General features: G+C 35.7%; 2 protein-coding genes and 1 long non-coding RNA gene across 7 annotated transcripts; all 3 read left to right on the forward strand.

The window, feature by feature from the left end:
* Nucleotides 1–4217: 4217 nt before the first annotated feature.
* On the forward strand, nt 4218–4657 carry LOC138139117 (uncharacterized). The gene is made up of 2 exons (XR_011162213.1): nt 4218–4419; nt 4472–4657. It is a non-coding gene; the product is annotated as an uncharacterized lncRNA (long non-coding RNA).
* Nucleotides 4658–6147: 1490 nt separating this feature from the next.
* Nucleotides 6148–7881, forward strand: LOC138138554 (uncharacterized; the record flags this gene model as incomplete). Its single annotated transcript, XM_069058540.1, has 6 exons — nt 6148–6262; nt 6477–6559; nt 6615–6795; nt 6851–6996; nt 7046–7233; nt 7288–7881. Coding segments are annotated over 6 exons (915 nt in total), but the record flags the coding sequence as incomplete, so codon positions are not given.
* On the forward strand, nt 7757–24273 carry LOC138137993 (speckle-type POZ protein-like B). Of its 5 annotated transcripts, none has more exons than XM_069057638.1 (5): nt 7757–7927; nt 21888–22126; nt 22900–23136; nt 23189–23728; nt 23785–24273. In XM_069057638.1, the coding sequence occupies exons 1-5, from the start codon at nt 7902–7904 to the stop codon at nt 23910–23912; spliced, it is 1170 nt and encodes a 389-aa protein (XP_068913739.1). In that variant the 5' UTR covers nt 7757–7901; the 3' UTR covers nt 23913–24273. The 5 variants fall into 5 exon arrangements, with proteins under 5 accessions (XP_068913739.1, XP_068913742.1, XP_068913740.1 ...); XM_069057641.1 differs by lacking the exon at nt 7757–7927 and adding an exon at nt 13600–13762; XM_069057639.1 differs by lacking the exon at nt 7757–7927 and adding an exon at nt 17767–17900.
* The last annotated feature ends 311 nt before the right edge of the window (nt 24274–24584 follow it).

Here is a 24584-nt window from a genome sequence, read left to right on the forward strand (position 1 = left end):
TCGTTAGAGTCAAGTTCAAAATGCCTCGTGGTTGTTATTTTTCTGAGTTGGAAAAGGGTAAAATTTTGGTTTTTCAAAATGAAGGGCGAAATCTCTTGAAGAATTAATTGAACGATTCCGCAAAGTTGTGTCAAATTATTTAAGCAACTCTGCTGAATATGGCACAAACAAAAAGGGCAGCCCAAGGAAAAGCGGTTTCGCCTAGGACTGTGAGAAGAATAATTGTCACAGCAAGCAACAGTTTGAAAAGTTGCCCAAGAATGTGGAGCGAATGTCTCACGATGGACAATAAGAAGGATTTTGAGTAAAAATGAACATATCGTACGTCAAAAATTGAAATAATCTCCAAGACTCCTTTTTAGACACAAAACCGCTAGGTTGGAATTTGTCCATCAGAACATGAACTGCCACTAGGAGAATTCAACCTAAGAATTTTCAAAAAATTTAAGTTTTTTTGAAGCATATTCTTTTCAGATAATTTTTCCTGATGAAAAAATGTTTAAATTAGATGGGCCAGACGGATTTAATTGCTATTGGAGAGATTTGAGAAAAGAACCGCAATACTTTTCCAAACGAAACTTTGGTAGTGGCACTCTAAAGGTGTGGGGAGCGTTCACCAAAACAGAGGTTCTAACGCTAGCTTACCTGTCAACACAAATGAATAGCAGGGAATATCCTGACGTTCTCGAAGAAGATTTGATACCTTTTTTAAACAACAACAACAATCAACAATTGCTATTCCAACAAGATAACGGCCAGAAACACGTCAGCAGAAAGTCGATCAGGTCGTTCGAAGTTCAAAATATCGATTTATTAGAGTAGTCCTCCTGTTCCCCGGACATGAACCCAATTAAAAACCTTTGGGGCACCTTGGTTCGTCGACTGTATCAGGATAACAAACACTACGAAACCATAAATGAACTCAAAATTGCTCTAAATGGTTGGAGCAATTTAGAGCCTGAAACACATAACAATTTGGTAGACAGCGTGAACTCTAGAATCTTTAAGCTAATTAGGAAAAATGGGGGGGGGGCAACCCACCATTACTGACTTAAAAGAACGTTTTGTAAAAAAAAATTGACATATTATTTAAAATTGCGTGGTGCTATAGTTATGCACATTTGAATTTTCAGTTTTTCTGCAATAAATCACACAAATTGTTTACAACTGGCACTACACTTGCTGATTATTATTCTTTTTGATTCTTTTATGAGTCTCTAGAGCCATATTATCTTAACTAAAGGTTTAGGGAAAAAATCTGGAAAATCGGGGGTGGTGCTATAGTTATGCTCTTGAGTGTATAATAAAAATATAAGCAAAAAATTTAAATCAGCAAGAAAGAATAAAAAAATTGCAAACTTAAATGTACCTACATTTACATACTTACAAAATTTTATAAATCTAGTGAAGTGAATTGAATTGTTTCAAAATCAGGACAAAAGTTGTTGCAATCCGAGAATTAAATAAAGATTTTCACTGGTCTTGTGAGAAGGAAATTTTTATTTGTTGTATTGCATTCCAGACTTTTTTTAAATATGTACACAGTTCAATTCCACCTTAATACAAAATAATAATACAAAAAAGTTTTACAATTCTGATGAGATTTTTCAGTAGAACAAATTTGTTATCACTCAAGACTAAATGAAAGTGAAGAATTGGCAATACATATTTGATTTTTTTATATAATTTTCTTTCTCTCTAATAAGTATTCAATTGTCAGTTTCACGTACATTAACACAGACCTTTCTTTTTTAGTTTCAATTATACAAGGTGTTTCACTTCACGTAACTTTCCGAGATCTACTCGTACGCCGAATGTATGCAACTCAATATTCAGTAGTCACAAAATGCTAGATACCAAAAAGTACAATTTTATTTATCATTAATAATTAATGAAAGTTATACTGTCGCGAGCAATAAATTTTGGTCGTCAATGTCATTTCAAAATTTGGTTAGATTGTCACAAATTTAAAAAAATTCCGTGCCTGATTATGCCCACGTCAACAAAGTGTCAAAAAATTGAGAAAAAAATGACAATTAATGTCATACAACATGATGATAGGTTACGATATTTGCGACTGTTTTACAATGGAGCATTTTCAATTGCGTCAAAGAATGACCTTGACGACCAAAATTTATTGCTCGCGACTGCACACAGTTATAAATGAAAAAAGTATTACTGGTTGTCTTTAAAGTTCGTCAGGGTCGGAAAGTTACGTGAAACAACTTGTATATTAATTTGATTTCTCCACTTGTTGAAAGCGAAAAGTATAGGGAATAATTTTCTTCTCTATAACTTCTTGACTCATATGTTGGACCGCATGAGGGCATTTTATTGCATTGATTATATTATCACTTATTAGCCCTCCAGGATAATTTTTTTTTCGTTGTCCACAGAAATTCCGCACTTTGTATTTTGTAGTACATTTTTCTTCCAATAATTGTTAGATTTTAGGTACTCTTTTATAATTTAGATTGTAATGATTTGGATAATTTGCTATTTGTTCATAGTAAAATAATTCTTACTGTGCTTTTTGTAGATACGTAGGTATGTGTTTGTTTGCGATTGATATGCTTACTTATGGAATCTAAAATAACGTCATTTTAAAGAATTTGATTTGGTTTTCAAAATTTTTGACAATATAATTTTTAGATAGATCCGACAAAACTGTAGCCCCCACATCTAATTTGCTTGTTAATTTCAATTTTCGTCAGATCCTGGGTATACAATTAAATTCGTTGTAACATTAAATATTAACCACCGTTGAAATAGATTACATGAATGTCAACTGTCAAGACCTAATCTGTGTTTTTTTAATGCAGTTCAAGCGTGGAATTCAAGTAACGACATACGATTTCGGATTCATAGCTGCTAATTTTAGATTAATGTAATTTATTAACATCCATGTCTGGTGTTAATTACAGGAAATTGTTCATTTTTTCTTTTCGGTTTTTTTCGAGAACATATTTTAGTTATAAATTAATTGGTACAAAAGACTGTTACAAGCCGAAAATTGTCATCTGGCGGACTGGACATGACCCAGGGGCCGCTCCGTTCTTTTCGTAAAATTAAAAAAAAAAAAACTACATGTGTATATCTGGTTGCATATTTGACGACCATTGTTTAATCTCCAGTTTCTTTTTTTCATTTTTACCTAAACATTGTACACAGAAGTAAACATTCTCCTTGATTTTTTTTTTTATATTTTTATTATTTTATTGATTTGTATTGTTGTAGAAAAATTCTTAACATAAGTTGGTGTGATCGAATAGCTCTACACACACTTGTCCGACTATACAAGTAAAGTTCGTTTTTTTTAATAATCAATTGTCAATGTCAAAATACAGTAAAAGACCAAACTGTATATTAAAAAATCACTGACAGTCGGTCCAGTTCTGTCTCAGTTTCCCCTAGATTTCCCCTAGATCATTATTGAGGTTATGTTGCATATGTTCATGAGTTTGAGACACGTGTTTAATTTAAATTTAAATTGTCAAATGTGATCGGTGACAATTTCAAAAATCAATGTTCAAAACGTGATTTATAAAATTCACTGTTTCGAATTTTCTGCCAACTTGACAATACTTTGACAATTGATTATAAAAAAAAAAAAAAGACTTTAGTTGTAGCACTTTTACTTGTTTATGGTTAGCGGATAAATCCAGCTTTGAACAGGAAATGTTGGTCGTAATATCGCTATTAAATGAAGATGGCTAACAAAAAACAAGAATGGGATGTATACCCTACAGATAATAGGAAAAAGTTTGATTTCGATATATTGAAGGATGGAAAACATGTTTTTCATTATTTTCGAATGGTGTTTGGTAAACTCTGTGAGTCGTTAAAAAATGACAGAAGGTTAAATAAATATTCAAAGTTTCGGCGTGAATGAAAGTAACTGAATGCCTACGACAGCGAACGAAACATACTCGTACATTAGCTTTCGTTTCGACTAATAATTTAATAAATAAAATAATAAACTAAATAGCCATTAAGAGAACAAGGGTTTTATAGACGATCTAAAAATCGAAGTCGTAGTTTAAATCAGAGGGACCGCTGGGAGCGAGGATTTAATAGGTCGAGATTTTTAAACTATAAAACACGCGTTGTCTTCAAGATTTTTTCTAACACTAACATTTTATCAGAAATTTTAATAAATTCAGAAATTATTCGAGGCGCAAAATGCCAAGGTTGCCGTGGGTACTATGGTAATAACATCAACAAATTTGGAAAAAAACAATTTTCATCGTTGAAATGTGCCAAAACGTTCCAGAAGAAATAAGAAAAAAGGGGCAATTTGTTACCAATGAAGTCTAAAAGTGCATACGAAAAGGTGTATGTTTCGTTTCAAGGCCGGAACAATAAAAAAAGCATCACGGAGGTAACGGAAGATGTCATTTTGGCTTTTCTTGATATGGGGTAAGTGTGTAGAACTTCATTAAAAGTTAATTACGGCAAGAATCATTTGAAGAAAATGTAAAGATTGCCAGTTTTCGATGGCCGGGCACTTGCATTGGATGAAACAGCAGAAGTTAAAGAAGAAGATGTTAGGAACAAGAGCACGAAGCTAATCTGGCAGTTCCAATTCAATAATTGTACTTTTCACTTTTGTGATAATTACTGTAAAAATGATGAATAAAATGTTACTTGAATAATATGTGTGAGCGTATTTTATGACTCTATAAGATACGTTGCTATTGACGACGTGTCTTATAGAGAAAAGCGTATTTTATGGGAAACATAAGGTGTGAGCTCAAATGCACCATGGAAACTATAAGATATTAGTGTTAGAAAAAAAAAAAAAAAACATGTACAGCTTGACAGATTTAGCATGTCCTCTCAAATACATACATACACAGATAAAATAGCTGCTAGACAAAGACGAACTATAATAGGATAAGAGAAAGAAAGAAAGAAAAATCCAGAATTTCAGACGCATCTCACCCTCATCGACCACGGTAGGTTACTCGAGCTTAATATATTCCTTCCGAATTTTAACGGTTCGATTCGATTCAGTTCCATTTTATTTGACTATCTGCGGAAAAGTGACAATTAAATTCATAACTTCATATTTACATCAGAATACTTTTTATTAGGAAAGTGTAAGTGAACCTTTCAGATTTACTTAGAAACAAAAAAAATACAAGTTGAAGAGGCGAAGTTATGCAAAGACTGTTCTCAAACTTAGCATTCATTTAATTATTTGCCAAGAACATATTAAGCATGCTCTGTCCACTTCTTGAGCATTTCAAAAATTTATATCACTGACATTTTATATAAACGAAATTCTGTTTCAGTCTTAATAAAAAGAATGTGAAATATTTAATATGCTTTATCATACATATGTATACATGTTATTAGCAATGTAATAACACAATAACACAAATACCTGAAATATAATATAAAATAATAGAAGCACGTTTCAATCGTTTTCAAATGAAGCAAAAACTCAATCGGAGGCAGCAGTGATAATTTTATCAGAATATTTTTCTTTCTTGTCTGTTCAACTAATAAAACCTCGCAGCAAAAATGCAAATAACTCTAGTAGGTATACTCTACATAGGAGCACGACCGATGTAACGGTAGAGTACTTCGGAAAGTTTGCAGGTAAAGAAAGTAACAAAAACTTCTAAGAACACAATAAGTCCCAACGGGAATAAGGGTACGTACAGACATTTCTTTCACCACTCAAACCAAAACCCACCCCTCCGTCTCGCTTCATCCCCCTTAAAACCACTAAATCGACAAAGAGACGTTCATTCGCAGTAGCCCCGCAACCACCCAAGGTCGTTCACAAAACTGTAATTCTAATAGGATAACGGCTTTCGGGGGTTTGCTATTTGAATCTTACTAGAGTGCAGTTGTGGCAGTTTCGTCGAGAGGGTGAGTGGTGCGTCCGAGATAATTTTTTAAAATAAATCAAAATTGTAAAACGATACGTGAAAATAATTGCCTCATAAATAAACCGTCGACGTCACTTTTCGCAGTATCTTTCGGTAAAAATTACCCCCGAGACGTGTCGTATTCAAGATGACTTCCACGCCGAATGATTCGCTCAATACCAGCGACCATCTAATGGACTTGTCCATCAAGAACTTCTGGGTGATCGTCCATTATCCCGGCAGCGATCCGGGATGCGAATTCGAAATTTTGAGCAAGAAAGATTTGGTGTTCGATTCGTGGGACGTTCTAGAAAGAGGAGCCGCGGTAACGGGAAAATACGGCAATGCAAGGGTGCAAGGCGTCGTGGTCACAGTTTCTGGTAGGTCACTGTTTTGATCACATCAAATAGAAATAATTTAAATGGTCCCTCACGCCCTTCAACTAAATTAATATTCCACCAAGGGCAACCGTCAGCCAAGACTCCTTGTCGTGTGAAACTCTGTTGGAAATTAGTAATTATGTTCGTTCAAATTACGGCATAATGAACCTGGAGTTTATTAACTTCACACTTTAATAAATCTGAAACGTTTCAGACGACTACAGCGTCCTATCCGACAATTTCAAGAACATAATCGATGAGTACCAACAAGACTATAAACAAAAAACCAACGGAGAAGTAAGTTGCATGAATTATTACTCGACGTACTGAATGACGTTTAATAAAATTTCAGAATAGGAACTCGTATGAAAAACGAAAAAATAGGAACAACTTCCGGCACGTAATTAAAATCTCAGATAAAGAAACCCAAACCGACGGTGAAACGCCACCGGAAAGCGTCGAATACACAACACTGAAACGACAATACGAAGAACTACAAAACAAATACAACGACCTAAAAGCAACGCTCGGAGGTGGAGTTTTTAACTTGGAAAACCAACAGGGCAAATTGAATTTTGACGTTTTCAGATGTGAGAAACGAACTCCAAGGCTCGATTCTGCGACTGAACGTTTTGAAAACCGATGAAGATAGAGAACCACCGACGATCAGACCGACCCTCCAACGAATCAACGACAATGTGTCGTCCTGCAACAAAGAGAACAGCAAACAAATGGTGCTAATCACAAATTTAATGAGAACCATTCTAAATGTAAATATTCCAGGTGCAAATCGGTTCAGGTGGTACTAAAATATCCCGTCACGTCTACAGTTCCATTAAGTGGGCTAGTTACTCGGCCGCAACGAGAAAATTACTCATTACGCTTTTCCCGCGCGAAGTCCTCGCCACTCACTCTTTAACAGGAAAACCCAGTCCGGCGTTTATCTCGAGTAATAAGCAGACGAAAATGAGGTGTGATAGAAAGCTAACGATCCTGATTCGTTATTAAATTGTACATTTTTTCAGACTCGACCCGGTAGTCATCTCCGACATTATTGAAGTAATAACGAAAAAGTGCCTCGTTTCGGAATCATTAGTCAGAAACGCCATTACCACCAAATGTGCCGATGAAAACAAGATGTACAAAAAGAGACTCGAAAAGCAGCAAAATGAAGACGACTGTCGTAATCGAGAGGCCGATGTGAAAAAATTCAAAATGTCGCAATGAGACACCATCTTGTGATAGTTTTGTGTTGTAAATATTCGAATTTTCGCGCGCGTTGTGTAAATTTCTCTACAATCATTTTGGTTAGTTGAAAAGAGCGGCGGCAGGTGGCGCACGGTAAAAATTTGTCATCTAATTTTCAACGAAAAAAATGTGCCCTTTTGTACAATTTGTAGAAATAAAAATGTTATTTTTTAAAATATTACTCGGTCTTAATTCCAAGTGTGTATCTGGATATCGTTCGTCAATTACAAACTTGATCGTGACAAAAAGTGAGGTTAGGTGATGACGAACGGTGTCAACAACTCGAATTAATCATGATTATTTGTGTTTGGAAGAGATAAAGTCAGCCCAGAAATGATTTAAAAGCAACACCAGAACTGGCTTCTCTCGTCGTCAAACAATCAATAGACCAATGTCCAATTCAAAATTTCTTAGAAGGTAAGAAATGAGGTTAAGTTGTGTCTTGATTGTTCGAATTTTAAACAACACATCGTCGAAGGCGCAAAAAAAGTGGGAAATTTTTATAGAATTGAAACGTTCAATATTCCGCGGTTTAATTTCAATATGAGACAGGACAAAGGCGAACAATGCGAAAAGGAAGCGGTCAAAAGCCAAAACCCGCAGTGCTGAATCAAAAAGTGTTTAAGGTCAAGTCGTAATTTTTAGATCGCTGTTGTTGGGGAAATTGCACAGCCGTGGCATTGTGTATTTACGAAGGAAACAGTAAAAAACGACATATTTACGAAGACAAAGTTACAAATGGCACAGATTAATTGGTTAATACCACATAAGCCAGCCATCAGCTGTTAAATGGCTTAATCGGAAACGGTTGACGTCATCCGGGTCCCATTAGATTAACTTTTTAAAAGATTATTTATTTTATCAATTCGAGCCTGTTAGAAATTGTTTATTTGCTAAAAACATTTGCAAACAAGGAATTTCAGTGGCAAAATTTGACATCTTAATTTTAACGACCATATTTACAGCAAAAATTACTCTTTCTTTTTTTTTTACTGTTTACCTTTTTGTGGAATGTCACTGTGGTGACACGGTTGTTATTTATTATCTGTTTATTGTAACAAAATGTGATAAGTATGTAAATATCAGGTGCGCGTAAACACGAACACAATTTGTTTAAAGTAAATTGTACAAACAAATTCGATAAACAACCAACATTTTCAACTCTCAATTCTACACAGTACAAGAATCTGCACAGATTTTGTGGGATTCAATCCTGGTGATATCTGGTATCGTCGCTTTGAGGTTTTGGGTTCTTTGTTTAAATTTGCATAATTACATTTAATTCACTGCAAGAATAGTTAACAAAGAAAATTCACTACAAAGAGCATATGAAATTTCAAGGAAATTCAGTTTTTGTATCACGCCGTACAGTTTTATGTGTCATTATTTTTCAGGGGCGTTTTTAGTCACGGTTACATTGACCCTCACAATGAAAATGTTACATGTCGAGATCCATATTTATGATCAATATTAACATCATTTATTGGCGTTAATGAAATTATTTCGCCACATAATTTTTTTCCTATCGGAGATTGGAAACGACAATGGAGATCATTTCCCTGATGGACCTCATGATTTATTTTATCGTTATCATCATGAATACATTTTTTTATAAGTAGCTTAGCACTTTAATTTTTTTGTGTCAACCTAATCCATTGCACTGTTTGTCGTATTATTTTTATATTCGAATGTTACAAACACAGATTATAAATTTAGAAAAATGTATACCAAAATAAATCCACTAGAACTAGATAGATAGATAGATTGATAGATCAATAGACAGGACATTTTTATTTGGAGTACTTATTATCGATAAATTTCGCAAAACGGATAAAACCCCAGTAATTCAAATTACCTTACGACTAAACTTTAGTATCCATAATAAACGGTATTTGCTGATTCAAGCCTGAAAGAAAACAAGGTCTCTCGCAAGGTTTATTAAATCTCGCTGTTACTAACTCTCATTAATCCTGGTTTAATTGGAGACTTTACTGCGTTATCGCAGCGAACAGCTCTTAACACTCGAGGCAACAGTAAAACGTTTTCACTTTTTCTTTAAATAAAAATTTAGGGGATTATTGACGATTACAGTAGTTAATCGTAAACACCCACAGTAATTTAGATTTAATGTAATATATTCAAATAAATTTTAACCACTCTCTCACAAACACTTTCTACCTTACCGATTTTGACGGGGGTTGAGAAATGGGATGGCTTTCATCCCCAGATAGTCAGGAGAGAGAGTTACATTTAAAATTTGTACCGTGATCGTGTAACACGTGAAAGTGCGTCGGATTAGTAAACAATGAATATGTTCGCATATTTGCACAAGTAAGCCTCACGAGTTTTTTTTATTTGTATTTAATTTTTATTTGTTTGTTTTATTACAATTCTTGTCATAAGATCACCAGATATGTAACACGATTTCGTGTGTTGGCAAGTCCACATTTCAAACGATGGTTAGGAAATTTGCACGCTTAAAAAAATCAGCTTGCCATAAACGTGAAAGTAGTGTTTGTTTGCAATCCGTTTTTCACGTGATGTTTATCTTGGCACCGAAAAAGGGACATAATTTGAATATTTATGACTTGTTACCCGGCAATAATGCCATAGATCCAATACACAAGCAGATAAGGAAGCTCGATTTGAATAGGAGTGTGCGATTAACAATCGACTTAATTAGCATAATCACGTTGTACCGATCGTTTGTTGGCCATGGAAATTCGCCATGAATACGATTTTTATGATGTGGGTTGCGATTTTCACAATTTTTCAAGGTAGAGATACAGACAGGCTGCGTTGAACTTTGTGCACCAACGCTTCAAAAATAATAAACCAAAATGTTTATCGAGTGGAGGCTTTAATTTAGTGTCTTAACTTTGTACCAAAGACATTTTTACTGATTTGAGTTTTCGCAGAACTTTACATTGGCATGGAGGGTTGGTTCGATAATAACCACTGCAGTGGGCGTACAAATTTATGCTTGCCATTTAATAGTTGCGCAGTTAAAAAAAATATTCACTTTATGTAAAACCGTGTGGTAGTTCACGTTGGTTCAATTTTATACAAACTGTTTTATCTACCGCTTCTGTCGTTTCCAGTTTCCGTTTTGTGAGTAACGATAATATTCATGACCTGTATCCAAGCCAGAACTTTGCACTTTCAGTAGCATGTTTATAAATTCGAGGGGTGGAAAAGGGTAGGTTGATTCAGAAATGCTTGTGGTCTTGTTGCGATGAATATTATTTTGGAATTAATCTGTGGCCAGATGCCAAAGATACTTTCTCTTGACCCTATTGCCATTTCTATTTTTGACAAAGGCATAGGAAACAGTTGAAAAATAAGAGACAAGAGCATTTGTTCAGTTATCCCGTCGAAATAATATTTAAACACTCATTAATTAACATGTCGCTTATGGAGTTTCACCGAACAATAATTATACTTTTACAATCTACGTCATTAAATTTTCCTGTTTTTGTTATTTGCTCCTGCCTCTAGGTATTATTTGCTTTCGTGCTTCACATTACGTAAGATTTTGTTCACAACTATTGAAAGTTTTCAATAATACATTGTTTAATCTTTTTTCCTAGTAGTTACCGTCTAACCACAAAAGAATTATTTACCACTAAAAATATTTTGCATAATGTTAATTTGCAGGATATAACAACCAAAACTGCTGTAACGATGTTGTTTAAATTGGTGCTAATTATTATATTTTTTGTGATTATGTATATGAATTCAAAGACATTTAAACAACCAAAATCCAAAAGCCATGATGATGACCATTTACAGCTGTTACAATTTAATCGACAACCAACCTGCAAGGATTTCTTTTCATATATGACAATGAAACCACACCTCACTCAAACATTGTCTCCGAAATAAAATAAAAAAATAAATATGTATTTGTATTTGAAATACATATTTGGAAGTACTTCAACAATTTAAAATGTAATCAGACCTAAAACGTAATACCTACAAATACTCAGATAATGATAGTACTCAACAATTAGAATTAAAAATAGCACTTCAAAATGAACTGGTCTTTGATCTTATGTCAAAAGGTTGGCAAAAATTGAAGCCACCTTAGGTATTGGCGCAATGACTGCAACATCCACAATGACGATGGATACATCGATACATCCAAAAAATAGATGTCTACGAGAGATATTCTTTTGCAATAAAATACATCATACTAGGAACTTTAAGGTGGCCTTACACCAAGGCAACAATTGGCAACATGTAGCAAGGCTACAGTTTCTGGTAATGTTGCCGGTCGCACAATCCAGGTTGCTGCGACTATGTAGCACGCAATAGACCATTTTTATACCTAGGCAAATAATCGCCTTCAGTGTAACTGCAATACATATTTACATTTCAAATGTCGGATATAATTATTGCAGTGCGGCACATCTCATTTTGACCCAACAAGTAAAAACGTAAAAAAGACCAAGGTGGTGAAATAGACTATTGTTTGCACAACGAAACTTATCTCAAGACAGTTTTTGGTCTCAGATGGCGGAGCCCTTTTTACAAGTTTTACAGAATAAGTTCAACTGACTTACATTATTTGTTAAATAAACATGATGAAATTGTGTCCTAAGGTTTTTTAATTTTCTTTTTTACGTTAACAACGTCACTTCCATATTTTTCACTTGTGATTCCAAAGTATTTCGTTATTCCTGTAATCCTCAATAAATATTACAGATTTTTCGTTTGACCATTCCATCACTAATTACTTTCAAATTCAAAGCAAAAATTTGAAGTTGCACGAATAATATTGCTTACTTTTCCACTTACATACTGTGGGTCGACGTGCTACAGACGCTACAGGCAATTTTTGTACATACAGTGGCAACACTGGCAACATGTTGAAGGCAACAACGTCGCATGCTACAATTGTTGCCTTGGTCTAAAAGGCTGCCTTTAGGTTAATAGAGCAACATACACATACATACGAAAATCTATCTTCAAATATGATTCTGAATATGTATTGTAATTTGAAAAAGATCGTAGGGAAACGAAAGAAAACTCTAAATTGTCTGGATAACCAATCGATAATTGATAAGAAAAATATAGTGGATCCATTATGCCCAAAATGCACCTTAAAGATTTGGATAACTACAGGAAGAGAATCATGAGTATGTAATTCGGCAATACCTTGAAGTTAGACTTTAGTTCAGGTGAAGGTAACGGCATAAAGAATAAAGAAAAATGAGAGTTGAAACTTTCTAGTCCAAGTAGGTTCTGCAAAGATTTGGGAAATAATTTTCCACATCACAATGAACATCACTGTTAATAAATGATATATGTAGTTAAAAACAACATCGCAGGGGCACAGTAACCCGACCCGGTATGAGGTCCATATTCGTATTCATAAACGTTTTGAATGTCAAATTCTAACCTTCTGTGACCCTCAAACTAAACTCGACTATTTATTTTAAAATCCAGAAGAAGATACTAGATGACGTTACGCTCATCTGACCACATCACTTTAAATCGTAATACCGCCCATGTTCTACATTTTTGTTGATGTACGTCACAGTTGAAAACCACGTCTGTAGTCTGTACGCACTTTAATCCCAAACATTCAATAAATCGGTTTTCAAAGGAACAATTTTCGATACAGCAATAAAATAGTCGAAAGAAAATCACCTGCTTACCGTCCATCACCAAATTCGTTATATTGTACAACTCGAAAATAATCAGACCAAATTCCACATCGACGAAAATAATTCGAAGATCGTCTCCCTTGATCGCGATAGAACGTGGAAGCTTAATTATCGATTATTGAATGATTCCGCAATTAAGATGGCAGGCGATAAATCGTTCGATTTACGATAGGCATTCGACATTTTTACTGTTTGAAAGTCAAAAACAAAAAAAACAAAACGTGTTTGCGAAAAAAATTTCCAGGGAAATAACGCGTGGAACGCAATAGTTATGTGCAAATATTTCATTTCCATGTAAATTGGAATTTGCCCCCGAATAACATGACGCAAAAGCAGACCAGCAGCGCCTAGCTGTCTAGTGAATTGTACCCGGCCATCATCAAGGCCCCACGTGGGCTGGTGCGTGGCGTCCACATTTCGCCGACTAAATCAAGAGCAAGACGGCGCTAGCTGTTTAGTTTTTTCCGTGACACCAGTGCGGTTGAATCAGAGAGCTGCCACAAGAATAGATAGAGTAGAGCCGTAGAGAATAAATCGAGAGACTCATCGCGGTCCGCTTGAGACTGACTGAGATTGATTGGTGAGTCCCTTTTTTCTAAACAGTTTCACTTTTACTTCCGGCACTCTTCCACTTTCTCCGGTATCGAGCCGCGACCCATTCCGGTCTATTTATTTGTTGAACTTTTGGCAACATTTATTTATGTACCTGTTTTCGTGGTTATTTTCGATATAACTTTTAAAGTTTTCCCCAAGGAGCTCGGGCCTCGTTTAAACAACGACAGCGCGATTTATCGATATTTTTTTATATAATTGGACGGTCGAGATGAGGACGTGTTTGCATAATTGCTTATGTACGTCCGTTTGCTCATCAGCATTGGAAATCGTACGAAACCGGCTCGAACAGGATGGCATTATTGAAACCGACACAATTTCTGCATCAAATGAGTAATTTTGCAATTCCTTGACATTTTAATGGGAAGCCTTGACGGTTATGTCGGTCAAGTCGCCAACAATTCGATCGATAAAAGCTGGAAAGGCTTTATTGGATCATAAATTATTAATTTTATTAATCAGAAAGTTGCAGTCCGAAAAGGAGAAAACGTAGGTGAGGCTGCGTTGTAGTTGTTCCGTAGAATTTACTTTTCATGTGGTTGTGTTCCGAGTTTGATATTATAAAAAAACAAACACGCACAGATAAAATGTTTAAATTTTTCTTCGACCGCTGATAAGAGATATGAAATGAAATCACCAACCCCGGCGAATTATTATTTACTATTCACGCCAATAACGTTTGGCTGACTACAGTTATCTGTTTCCCCTGGATACAATGAGAGAAATTTTACTATACAAAATTTAGTGTAAAAGCGTAATGAAAATTTCATTATTAATAAAACTAATGCCCTGTCAACATTTTTATTTTTGTCAACTTTATTAGGCATTAATTTTTCATCACTAATAATAATCATTTCATCAAATCGATAACAGATACTGAAATAATTGTCGCTATTTGTGACCTCTAACTAAGAATAAACATGTTTTGTTAAGAAAAAATTCCAAAAATAGTTATTTTCATATGAGTAGCGCTGTCATATCACTTTTCAGGTATGAGGCCGAAGTTTGAAGCACGAGGCGTCAGCCGAGTAATGCAAAACAGGCCGAATATTGAATAATGTTTTTCGTGTTCGTTTAAGCAGTCTTAAAAAACATTAATTAATTGTAAATTTTGTGGGTATCTTTGACAGATGTCAAGTTAGGTATATAAACTGAAAAGTTTATGTACATATGTATTTAGTTACATATACCACTTTTCACATTATGTATCTCGGAAAACGAACTCGAAAAATAATCTTATCGTTTCAGTTTGTTCTGATACAAGTTGTTCTAGGATCAAGAATAGTCTCGGTATTTTTTTTGTCACATCAGAGTATTCAAATATTTGCCACAATCATGCTGAGAAAATATTCACTTTTCCAATTTTCTCGTACCTATGTACTATTTATTCTGTATTTCTCTAGGCCCAGTACTAGACGATCCGTCTTCCCATTACCCCACGTGTTGCAATTTTTCGAACGAATATTTCATTTAAACATATTTTGACGAGATCAATAACCACCGACTTAATTGCACACATTTCTTTAATATAAATAAACAAACAAATTTGTAAACAGCTGATTATTCATGTTGACGCTTTTACGACTCCAGTTTTGTATTTGAGATCCTTCGCGATGGAAATAGAATTGCGTACTAAAATTTTCCTGAAGATTAATTTTGCGAGAATAAAACCCACGAGCCGTTTGTATTGTCGAAATAGATTTTTCACTTTATCATCATCGGGATTTCTTATTACCATTTGAACAACACAATACATAGAAGTACAGGAAACGTTGCCAAGATTTTCACTCGCGTTCGATTTCAAAAAAAGACATCTTTGGAATTCCGGGAAATACGACCGGAAAAACCGACGCAGCTGACACTTATTTTCTTCGGATGTCAAATACGTAGTTTCCCGACAGAAACACTTGCAATAACTCCACGAAAAACATCGCGTTAACAGGACAAACGACAAATAAGACAATCAGATGAAAATCTATCCGATGCAACAGTTCGATATATCTTCTGGATTGGACAACTTCAACGTCGCAAAGAAACTCTTACGAGACAGATTATTCCTGTGCACAAACAACACTTCGCACTTCTATTGTCTTTGAATTATTTAATCCCGAATCGTATTAATTTTCCATTGTCACATTTTCGTTTGGATAAATTGAAATGTGGGTGTTGAGTAGAGTTGACTGAAAGTCGATCCCGAAAACCAGATTGAAAATATCTCTCTTCTGCCAACGTCCCATGAATAATGGAAACGGAATCTCAAACGAAAACACGTCAATGAATGTCTTTTTGTTCACCTCCAGAATCAATAAATCCCATTTTCGTACACTCCGACTAGTTTGTCATTGAACATTCACACCAGGAAAAGCCTGATTTCCTTCTATGACCCGTTCCCAATTTTCCGGCAAGAGCCGGTTCGCGCTTTCCCAATTTAATCGACGAACACATAAACACACATCTTGTAAATTTACACAAAGTACGTCGTAAGACGATAAATCATTGGCGGATTAAGCACATACACGTGTGATGGTGCTTTCTTGTTGCCAGAATGGATGTTCCAACAAAACGTTACATAAAACAATTAATTAACTTGAACTTCGGTCAAATTTAATCATTACTACATATTAAGAGTGACCATTCACGAATTAGTTGAGGCCGTGTGAAATGGAATGCCGCGCTTCCATCAATATTCATAACAATTTTATTCAAACAAATTGACCAGACACGTGCACGGTTTGTAATGTTTGTAATTGCATCAAGGTTTGCGGTTCGGCATTTTAAATTCGACACAAGAAGCAAAAACGTTCGGAACAAACATTTCCGGTGTTGCCATAAACAAGTTAATAAAAATTCAATTGGAATTTTAAATCGATTATCGAGTGGAATCGCACCAATTTTCAATTTAGAATTTGAGTCATCGTCAACTGGTGGAAGTTCGAACTGGATCCGACTCGGAACGCTTGTCACATCTCGCAAGTTAACTTAAAACTTAACCTTCTAGTTTCTAGTTCTGCTTACAGCAGACGGACTTGTAATGTAATCTCGTTTTTGGACCGGTGGCAACAGGAAATTTGCAAATTCGAAGCTCATTTCTAAACCGTCCCACCATGTTTTATTCAACCAAGAGTGAGTAAGAGGAAGCAAGCCGCTCAGAACCAGATCCAAACTGCAAATTCGACGAATTTTATTTTTAAAACCTTAAAGTACTTTTTTATTGACCAGTTGGAGGTCTCCACACACTCTAATCCATTTTTTTTTAACAGTTCTTATTTTCGGTGATGTTACATCACTGTAATTATAGGTGAGGCAATCAAGATTTGGCGTAACGGTGTTAAAATTTGATCACTTTTGATCCCCGCACGCGAGATGAATCAAATCAACCCAGATTCCAAAAAAAGAAATTCAAACGTTGCAATGAAATATTGCCAAATTTAGTGTATTATTTTGTCATTCAGTGCCGTTATCGTTGCCTATTTTTAACCTGTACCTGTCTACAAAAATGATAAGGATAATGGATCAAAAAAATGTACCCAAAAATAACCGTTTCCTTTCGCGATACCATCATCATCAATCAAACTGATCGCTATCATCATCTAAAAAAAGTGTTCGGGCTTTGCACGACCCAATCAAAATTTTCGTCACTCGCAAACAGACAGAGACAACACCATAATGCCTTAAATCAGTCAAGACAAGGACGACCAGAGGTCGGACAATCCAGCAATGACTTTGATCAAAGTTACAATGGTTATCCTTTGGATTCGGACCATTATGTAACCATGGGCGTAACCAGAAATCTGGTTTGAGAACAGTGCCCCGAGTCCGACAAGGTGAACCTCGACACGGATTTTTTGCACGATTTCGAACGAGAAATCATCCTAGATATACATTTTTTTTGTAAATCATTATTTTGACGGCGCGAAAACGCGTTCCCTCCGAGATTTTCACCCGAACAGTGTTTATCAAGGCGCTTAAAATAATTTCCCGAACCATCACACCGCTACTGTTCAAAGCAGTTTGAGTTGGTTACGCGCCCAAGACAGATCAATCTTGTAACAGTAGAAGCAGAATTGATCGGAAAGTGCGATGTCACACGAAAATCATCAGAAAACGTGAGTATCGAAGGTCGATTTCCAGTTTTATTATCAATACATCTTGGAAAATCGATCCGATTTGACCAATTGTACCAAGACATTCGTGACGATTATGATAATAAGCGCTGTTTGTTCGACTAATCCGCGGTGCCTTTCATGTTCTCCATGTTTTTCCGATTATGTATTTGTTACTGGCACCGATCACGTCAAATCCTTAATTCGATTTATTAATGCCAGTTAGGACTCCACACGCTAAATGCAATTGTTTAACCATTAAAAACGTAGACCTTGTTGACACAGACCGACAAATATTTACAGTGCTATTTGAGCTTAAAACAAATTAGACCTTTCGTCTGGAAATCTAACTTAAGTACTTTTCCGTGCGATACCTGTCAGCCATGCCGTCTGATTGTTGATTGTTCCGATTCGATTAATAAAAAATAACAATAGGTGCCTCTCGACAAATTATTTTCGATATCATCCCATCAAAAATAATAATTATTGTTTATCCGCACGTGTAAAAATAGTGATATTTACTTGATCTTAAACTGATAAAAATATAATTATGAGGTGGATCCTAGTCGATATAACCCACCACGGCCAGACATTGAGGCCAGTCAGTTTCGAGTCGTGTGCTGTTTTAGAAGGTAGAAGAACACGGTTACCCGACAACATGAAGTGGGACATGTAAATATATTTTTTTCTAATATAAATCGATTTATACCGATCGTCGTAAAAAAATTCGAAAATAATCACCGGTGTGTTTCTTGACCGTAAAATTTTTAAGTGCTTGGACAGGTTCGCTGGCACGTTTTTTGACCAGTAGATCACAAAATTAGATCGAATCATCGGTTTCGTAGAATTTTAAGTTATTTACAATACATTTCACACGGTACGGACTTCCAATGAATGTGATCTAGGTTTTGGGAATTAGTGCGAGTTTCGTCGATAAAAAGTGCAATTGCGGTTCTAATAAACAATGTAAAGTGTTGGATGTGTAATTAACCTGTCGTTTGAGTGCAAAATTTACAGTTTGTGTCAGTGAGGTTCCATGAGTAATTCGATGGAGTCATTAAACTCGTTAATTTTTTATCAAATATAATTAGCCTTTAATTTATGTCAATGAAAATGTCATGCGTTAACACAGTTAATATAAATTACTTTAAGAAAAAGTCGAACCGCATCTTTGTAAAGATCGGGATGACATATGTTTATATTCGTTTTATTTTCTAAAGAAATTAATAAAAAATGTAGGTATGTACTATTGCGGGCAAAAAAAGTGGGACATCAATGTCATTGTCTTGACTTTTAATGTGAAATAATCCTTACCTGATTCTAACCCTACTTTGAATTGATTGACGTTGTCATTAAGTATTGTAGGTTGTAGGGAATGATTGTAAGTAAGCAGGTAGTGAATATTTATTTAATGCAAAGTTCCAATCAAAATCTACCTTTATCAAAAGAAGAGAGCATTTGGAAAAGCAAAATAGAAGTATAAAATAAATTTTTAAACTGTCAGCTGGAATAGTGTCAAAAAAAATGACAATAAAGCTTGAACTACATCGAATTTTTCAAAACTGACAGAAATTTGATGTCCCACTTTTTTTGCCCGCAATAGTACATATTTATTTCCAAATTTTCAAATAAAATAAACCAACCAAACACTTTGGCAACAACTTGCACCGTTGTAAATTCAAAAGTTTGAATTGACCTGCAGCTGATTTCCTTAAAAATAGTATATTATTCAATGAGCGGATAATGATGGCTATTACTCGTGAGGATGATTTTGTGTCACGAGCCGCAGGCGAGTGGCGTAATCCATCCCAGCAAGTAATAGCCATTATCCGCGAATAGAATATGTACTATACTTTTTTTACATTATTAGACAAACTGAAACTGACGTTTTAAAATTATTACTTTGTATACTTGATACCATTGCATTAAAATTTGTGATTTGATTTCACCAACTAGTTGCTATGATATTTGCAGTGAGTTTTGAAATTATTGTGTATTCAACAGGCCGTGAGTAATGTTATTCACTAAAAAACACTTTGATAATTTCAGTATTATCCAATAGGAGTAGACAATAGTAGTTTATTTAAGGAGTTTTTGTGTAAATTGGGCCTGCCCAACGAGTTGAATACAACGTTTTTTTTGTCCGACGAGCCCCTTAAAGGCTCCAAATCGCTTAAAATCTTTAAAATTAGCTTGACGTTTCGTTTTGACAAGTTGTGACATTTATCAAAATCCGTTCACACAGGAGAAAATTCTCAAATTCTGACAGTGTCGAACAAAAAATTTAATTTCCGAACAAAATCAAAAAATCTGTTTGATATAGTGGGGGTATGGAAAATTATCATAAAACTTGACATTTTTATAAAGTGTATAATTTCTGTCTGCAAATAAACGTATCTACAAAAGTAAATATGTATATGTACATTTAGCCTTTTCCAACGAATCGTACAGACTCTGTGTTTTATTATTACATATTTGACAAAGAGTGGAAGGACAAGGTTTAAAAATTTGGGCGACATAATTTTTGCCCAAAAAACAAAAACAATCCGATACATTTTCGTAAAAAACAAACAAGACAACGTTTAGTTTCGGATATTTGCACGTTTTATTACTTTTATTCCTCGTCACCCATCTTGTTTACGCATTTCGCAAACCGCACAAAACAAAATTATGACCCCGGTTATTTATATATATTTTTTAATTCTAAAAAAGAACTTATTTATCATGTTGATTGTGCAAATATTCCCATTGAAACGTGCGGATAAATTCAATTGTTTGCCACTTTTTCACTTATTTTTAAATCTTATCGTGTTTTATCAACACAAGATGTATTAAAAAATAAATCGAGTCATAAAATGTGTACGTCAGGTGGGCGGCAATTTTCGGAAAATGTACAATTGGCAACGTTTCCGCTCGCGTGATGATTTCCACAGGTAGACTGCGTGACAACCGTCGAAATTCGATGGCGAGTTGCTAGTAGAGTTTCAATTTTAGAAGTGGTGCTTTTCAGAAAACATATATTTTATGCGGTAGAAACTATTTGTGTGCAGAATCCAAAGGTCGTGCGTAAAATCGAAAATCTGGACCGGATAAAATTGCACAAGTTTTCATTCAATCCCTTCGAAAAATTATTTTTGACTTTGTACTGTCTCGTCAGCTTGTTTTTATTGGTTTATCGCAAAACACACTCGAAAATGTTTCAAAAATAGCACTGATTGATCTTTATCGATGAGTCCATTGTGTCGAGATTCTAATCGGGCCATTGTCTTGGGCTCGTCGCAAATAACATTTTTAATAGAGCCGAGATCAACAAACTGGCCAGCTGCATCCTTTTTTCGAAATCTGAATTTCTAAAAGTAGAGTCGTATTTTTCGAGCCGGTTCCGGTTCCGGCAAACAATTTTCATTTCGTGCGGAGTTAATGAGCCAATCGTCACCCATAATAAGCTCTATTTGTTTAATTCTCCGCGTTTGATTAAGCTGTTAACGTATTTGCTGAGCAAATACATCATCTGATGCAAATATTTTCATTTATTGTTACGGTCGCGGCTTCAATTGGTGATAATTATATCGTATCTATCGCTAAATTCACGCACGTCCACAGTGGCGTGATTGTAGAGATCTCGTTTTGATTCGACCTAAAACCGTGGAATCTGTTCGATTTTTATTGCCCTCGCATTTTAGGTTCGTGTCAATAAAATTCAAAATGAAATTAGCGCCTATCTGTAATTGACGAAACGAGCGAATATCTGCCGGTCTAATTTTAGCCCCCCTAACTACTAAAGTCTACATGAATCGACGATCTGGGTTTCGAAAATAGCACCCATAAATAAATATGTCAACAAAGTTTTTACACTTTATATAAACGCGGTGGATCTTTTTCGGTTAGTTTTACTTGCGACGTTGCCACGAATCGTGGCGCGATGGTCAAGCTTACGTGAGTGGTTATTTTTCGAAAAGTGAACACGTCTAAAGTGTCGTCTCTTTGCAGAATGAAAATGCCCACCAAACCCAAGACCACCCACAAGGAACCCATCGAACTGGAAGTGGGTACCGTGTCCGAAGAGATCGAAGTACCGGTCGCGTCTGAGGTCGTCTTCAGGAAGATATGGAGGATCAAGAGGTTCCACAAGACAATCGCCAAGAGGGACTCGGTTGACAGTCCAAATTTTAGATGTTCGGTCAACGGAATGTCCACGTTCTGGAACATTTCGGTTAGATTCTGGAAAGGTGAGTGGTTGACACGTGTTTGAATTCCTGCCAGGGGTAATAAAGGAGGTTTATTAGTGTTGGCCCGGTGTTACGATTGAATTGTCCAAGCGAGGTCCCCGGGGAGACTTTGCAAAACTGCAAAATTCGGGATAAAGATAATTAAATCGTTTTTTAATTCCTCGACAGTTCCATACCAATAAATCTTGTTGGCACCAAGAAAATATTCTTTTGTGATTTTTCTACTAGTTCTAATTTGGCGAAAATCTGCAGGCTAAAGTTACAAATTATTTTTAATGCTCACGGGGAACAATAAATTATCTTTCATTTTATTTCATATCAGATGATATCCTCAGTAAGTGAATTAGATCCTTTTAAGGCGTTTTATTTAAAAACACTTAAAACAAAAGTAGATAAGGATAATAATAAGTGGTTTTTCCCACTTAATCCCGAATTAGCCGACTTAGTTAAATGGAGTACCCATTTAACAATTGACTAATTAAATTCGTGAATGAAAAATATTTTTAATGTTTCGTTTAAAAAATTGCCCCACATATTTTGTGTTATTATGATTATATTTTTATTTATTGGGGTCAAGTGTGGCACTGTAAAATAAATAAGTAGAACAAACGTAATTGGCATTTTTCCCAACCCTATTAACTCACTATTTACGCAATACGGATGATTTTACCAATCAGGATTTGAATATGTAATGTCTTATCACTCCCGCAGCACAATTATCGCGTTTCTTTTCATGTCTTACATACATTTGACAAAAGATTTTGCCATTCCAGGACCGAACGGTAAAAAAATAACCAACCCCCTCGTCGTGTGCTTAAACTTAACCGGTTGCGAGACCGAAGAGACTGGCCAGGCTAGAATCAGATTCCAGTTCGGCGTGTGGGACGCCAGCATCAAACACTGGGAGTGCTGTCCCATTTCCAGCGTGGTGCTCAATCTGCAAAACACCCAAGAACTGCTCTCTGTAGGCTACAAGAGTTTGGGGATCCTAGACCGACATTTAGATAGTTGTAAGAACACTCGCCCATCCCCGCCAACCATTCCTAACTCGACAAATTTCAGCCAAAGACGTCAGTATTATGCTCAAGCTGCAGATAATCCAGAGCGACGAAGAAGTGCACAGCTTGTCCCAAGACATGGCCCGACTGCTGGGGAGAGCCGACGACAAAGACACCATCATCGAATGCGCTCGCAAGGAGGGCGAATCTCCGATCAGGGTCCACAGCTGGATCATCAGGACGCGAAGCAGCAAGCTGGCATCGAAACTGCAGAAATACGAAGACGGCAAATCGCAAAGTCTCAAATACAAACTGGATTTCTCTGATTGCCATCACGGTTTAGTAATGGAACTTGTACGGTATATTTACACCGACAAAGTCGATAACGCCGAGACCCATGCAAACAAGCTTTTGCCTTTGTCAACGAGATACCAATTGCCAGGATTAACTGCATTATGTGAGAGGACTCTCCTGGAGAGTCTCACGCCGAGCAACGTCGCAAACATTTTGCTCCTGGCGGATCAATGTCGCTGCGACAACTTGAGGAAAGCGGCGTTGCACTACTGCGAGAATTCCGAAGAAATCAAAGAAAGTGTCCACATAGGTAAGACGATTACGTGAAGTTTAACGGACGATTTTACCAATGGGGGTTTTGTTTAGGTAAAACTTTGGCGTGGAGAGTCATGGAGATGGTAAACCCGGACCTGTTCCTAGAGGCTTGCGAGAGTTTTGGAAGCTCGTCGAGCAATTTAGACAGTCCCGGAACTCCAGGCTCCTGGAGCGATTGAGCTCGACCAAACCTAGCTAATTTATTTATGCTCATTTAAGTACAAATATTTTTGGAATTTATTTGAAGAGATCTGTGTTATTTATTGTTAATTAACCGAGTATCGCCAATTAGGCAGTATCGACGTGCAAACTGATGTGATGTATATATTTGTATTGCTATTTTTAATTTGTTACGAGATTCGTAGTTGTGTATAAAGTTAATTGTACCATTTTATATAATTTTTTATATCGCTTGTTTCAAGATGTTATATTAACAGTCTTATACGTTATGTAAAGCTTTGTCTGAAACTGATAATTCGCAATATCGCTGAGTTATTCAAATATTATAATTATTATAATTAAAATCTTAAATTGATGAAACGATTTTCTTTCACCTACTTTTTGTGTTGTAAAACATCTAGCCCAGTTCCGCCACAGAATAAAAATAGAAAATGGACAGAGGGATTGGCTGAACTAGAATAAATGTGTTTATTTGACTTGGAAAGTCAAATTATCTGTGGTGTTGATAATTAAAAACAACAAACGATACCAACAAAAAAAACCTAAAGAAACCAGATGCCATTACCCAGTAAGAATTTTATTTTGAGAAGACACTGACCTTGTGTGGTGGCTTTTCAGTAATATCTTTTCTGGACGTCTATGTTGGAACTTACTGAAAATACAGAAAGATA

This window comes from Tenebrio molitor, chromosome 9, assembly GCF_963966145.1.
Source record: "Tenebrio molitor chromosome 9, icTenMoli1.1, whole genome shotgun sequence".
Lineage (NCBI taxonomy): Eukaryota > Metazoa > Arthropoda > Insecta > Coleoptera > Tenebrionidae > Tenebrio > Tenebrio molitor.

Excerpts from the sequence above, each read along its gene's own strand:
- LOC138137993 (XM_069057637.1), top strand. The coding sequence starts at position 18,448 with ATGAGGTGGATCCTAGTCGATATAACCCACCACGGCCAGACATTGAGG. Across the intron at positions 18,570-21,887 it reads GACAACATGAAGTGGGACAT|AATGAAAATGCCCACCAAAC; the intron begins GTAAATATATTT and ends GTCTCTTTGCAG. Across the intron at positions 22,127-22,899 it reads TTCGGTTAGATTCTGGAAAG|GACCGAACGGTAAAAAAATA; the intron begins GTGAGTGGTTGA and ends TTGCCATTCCAG.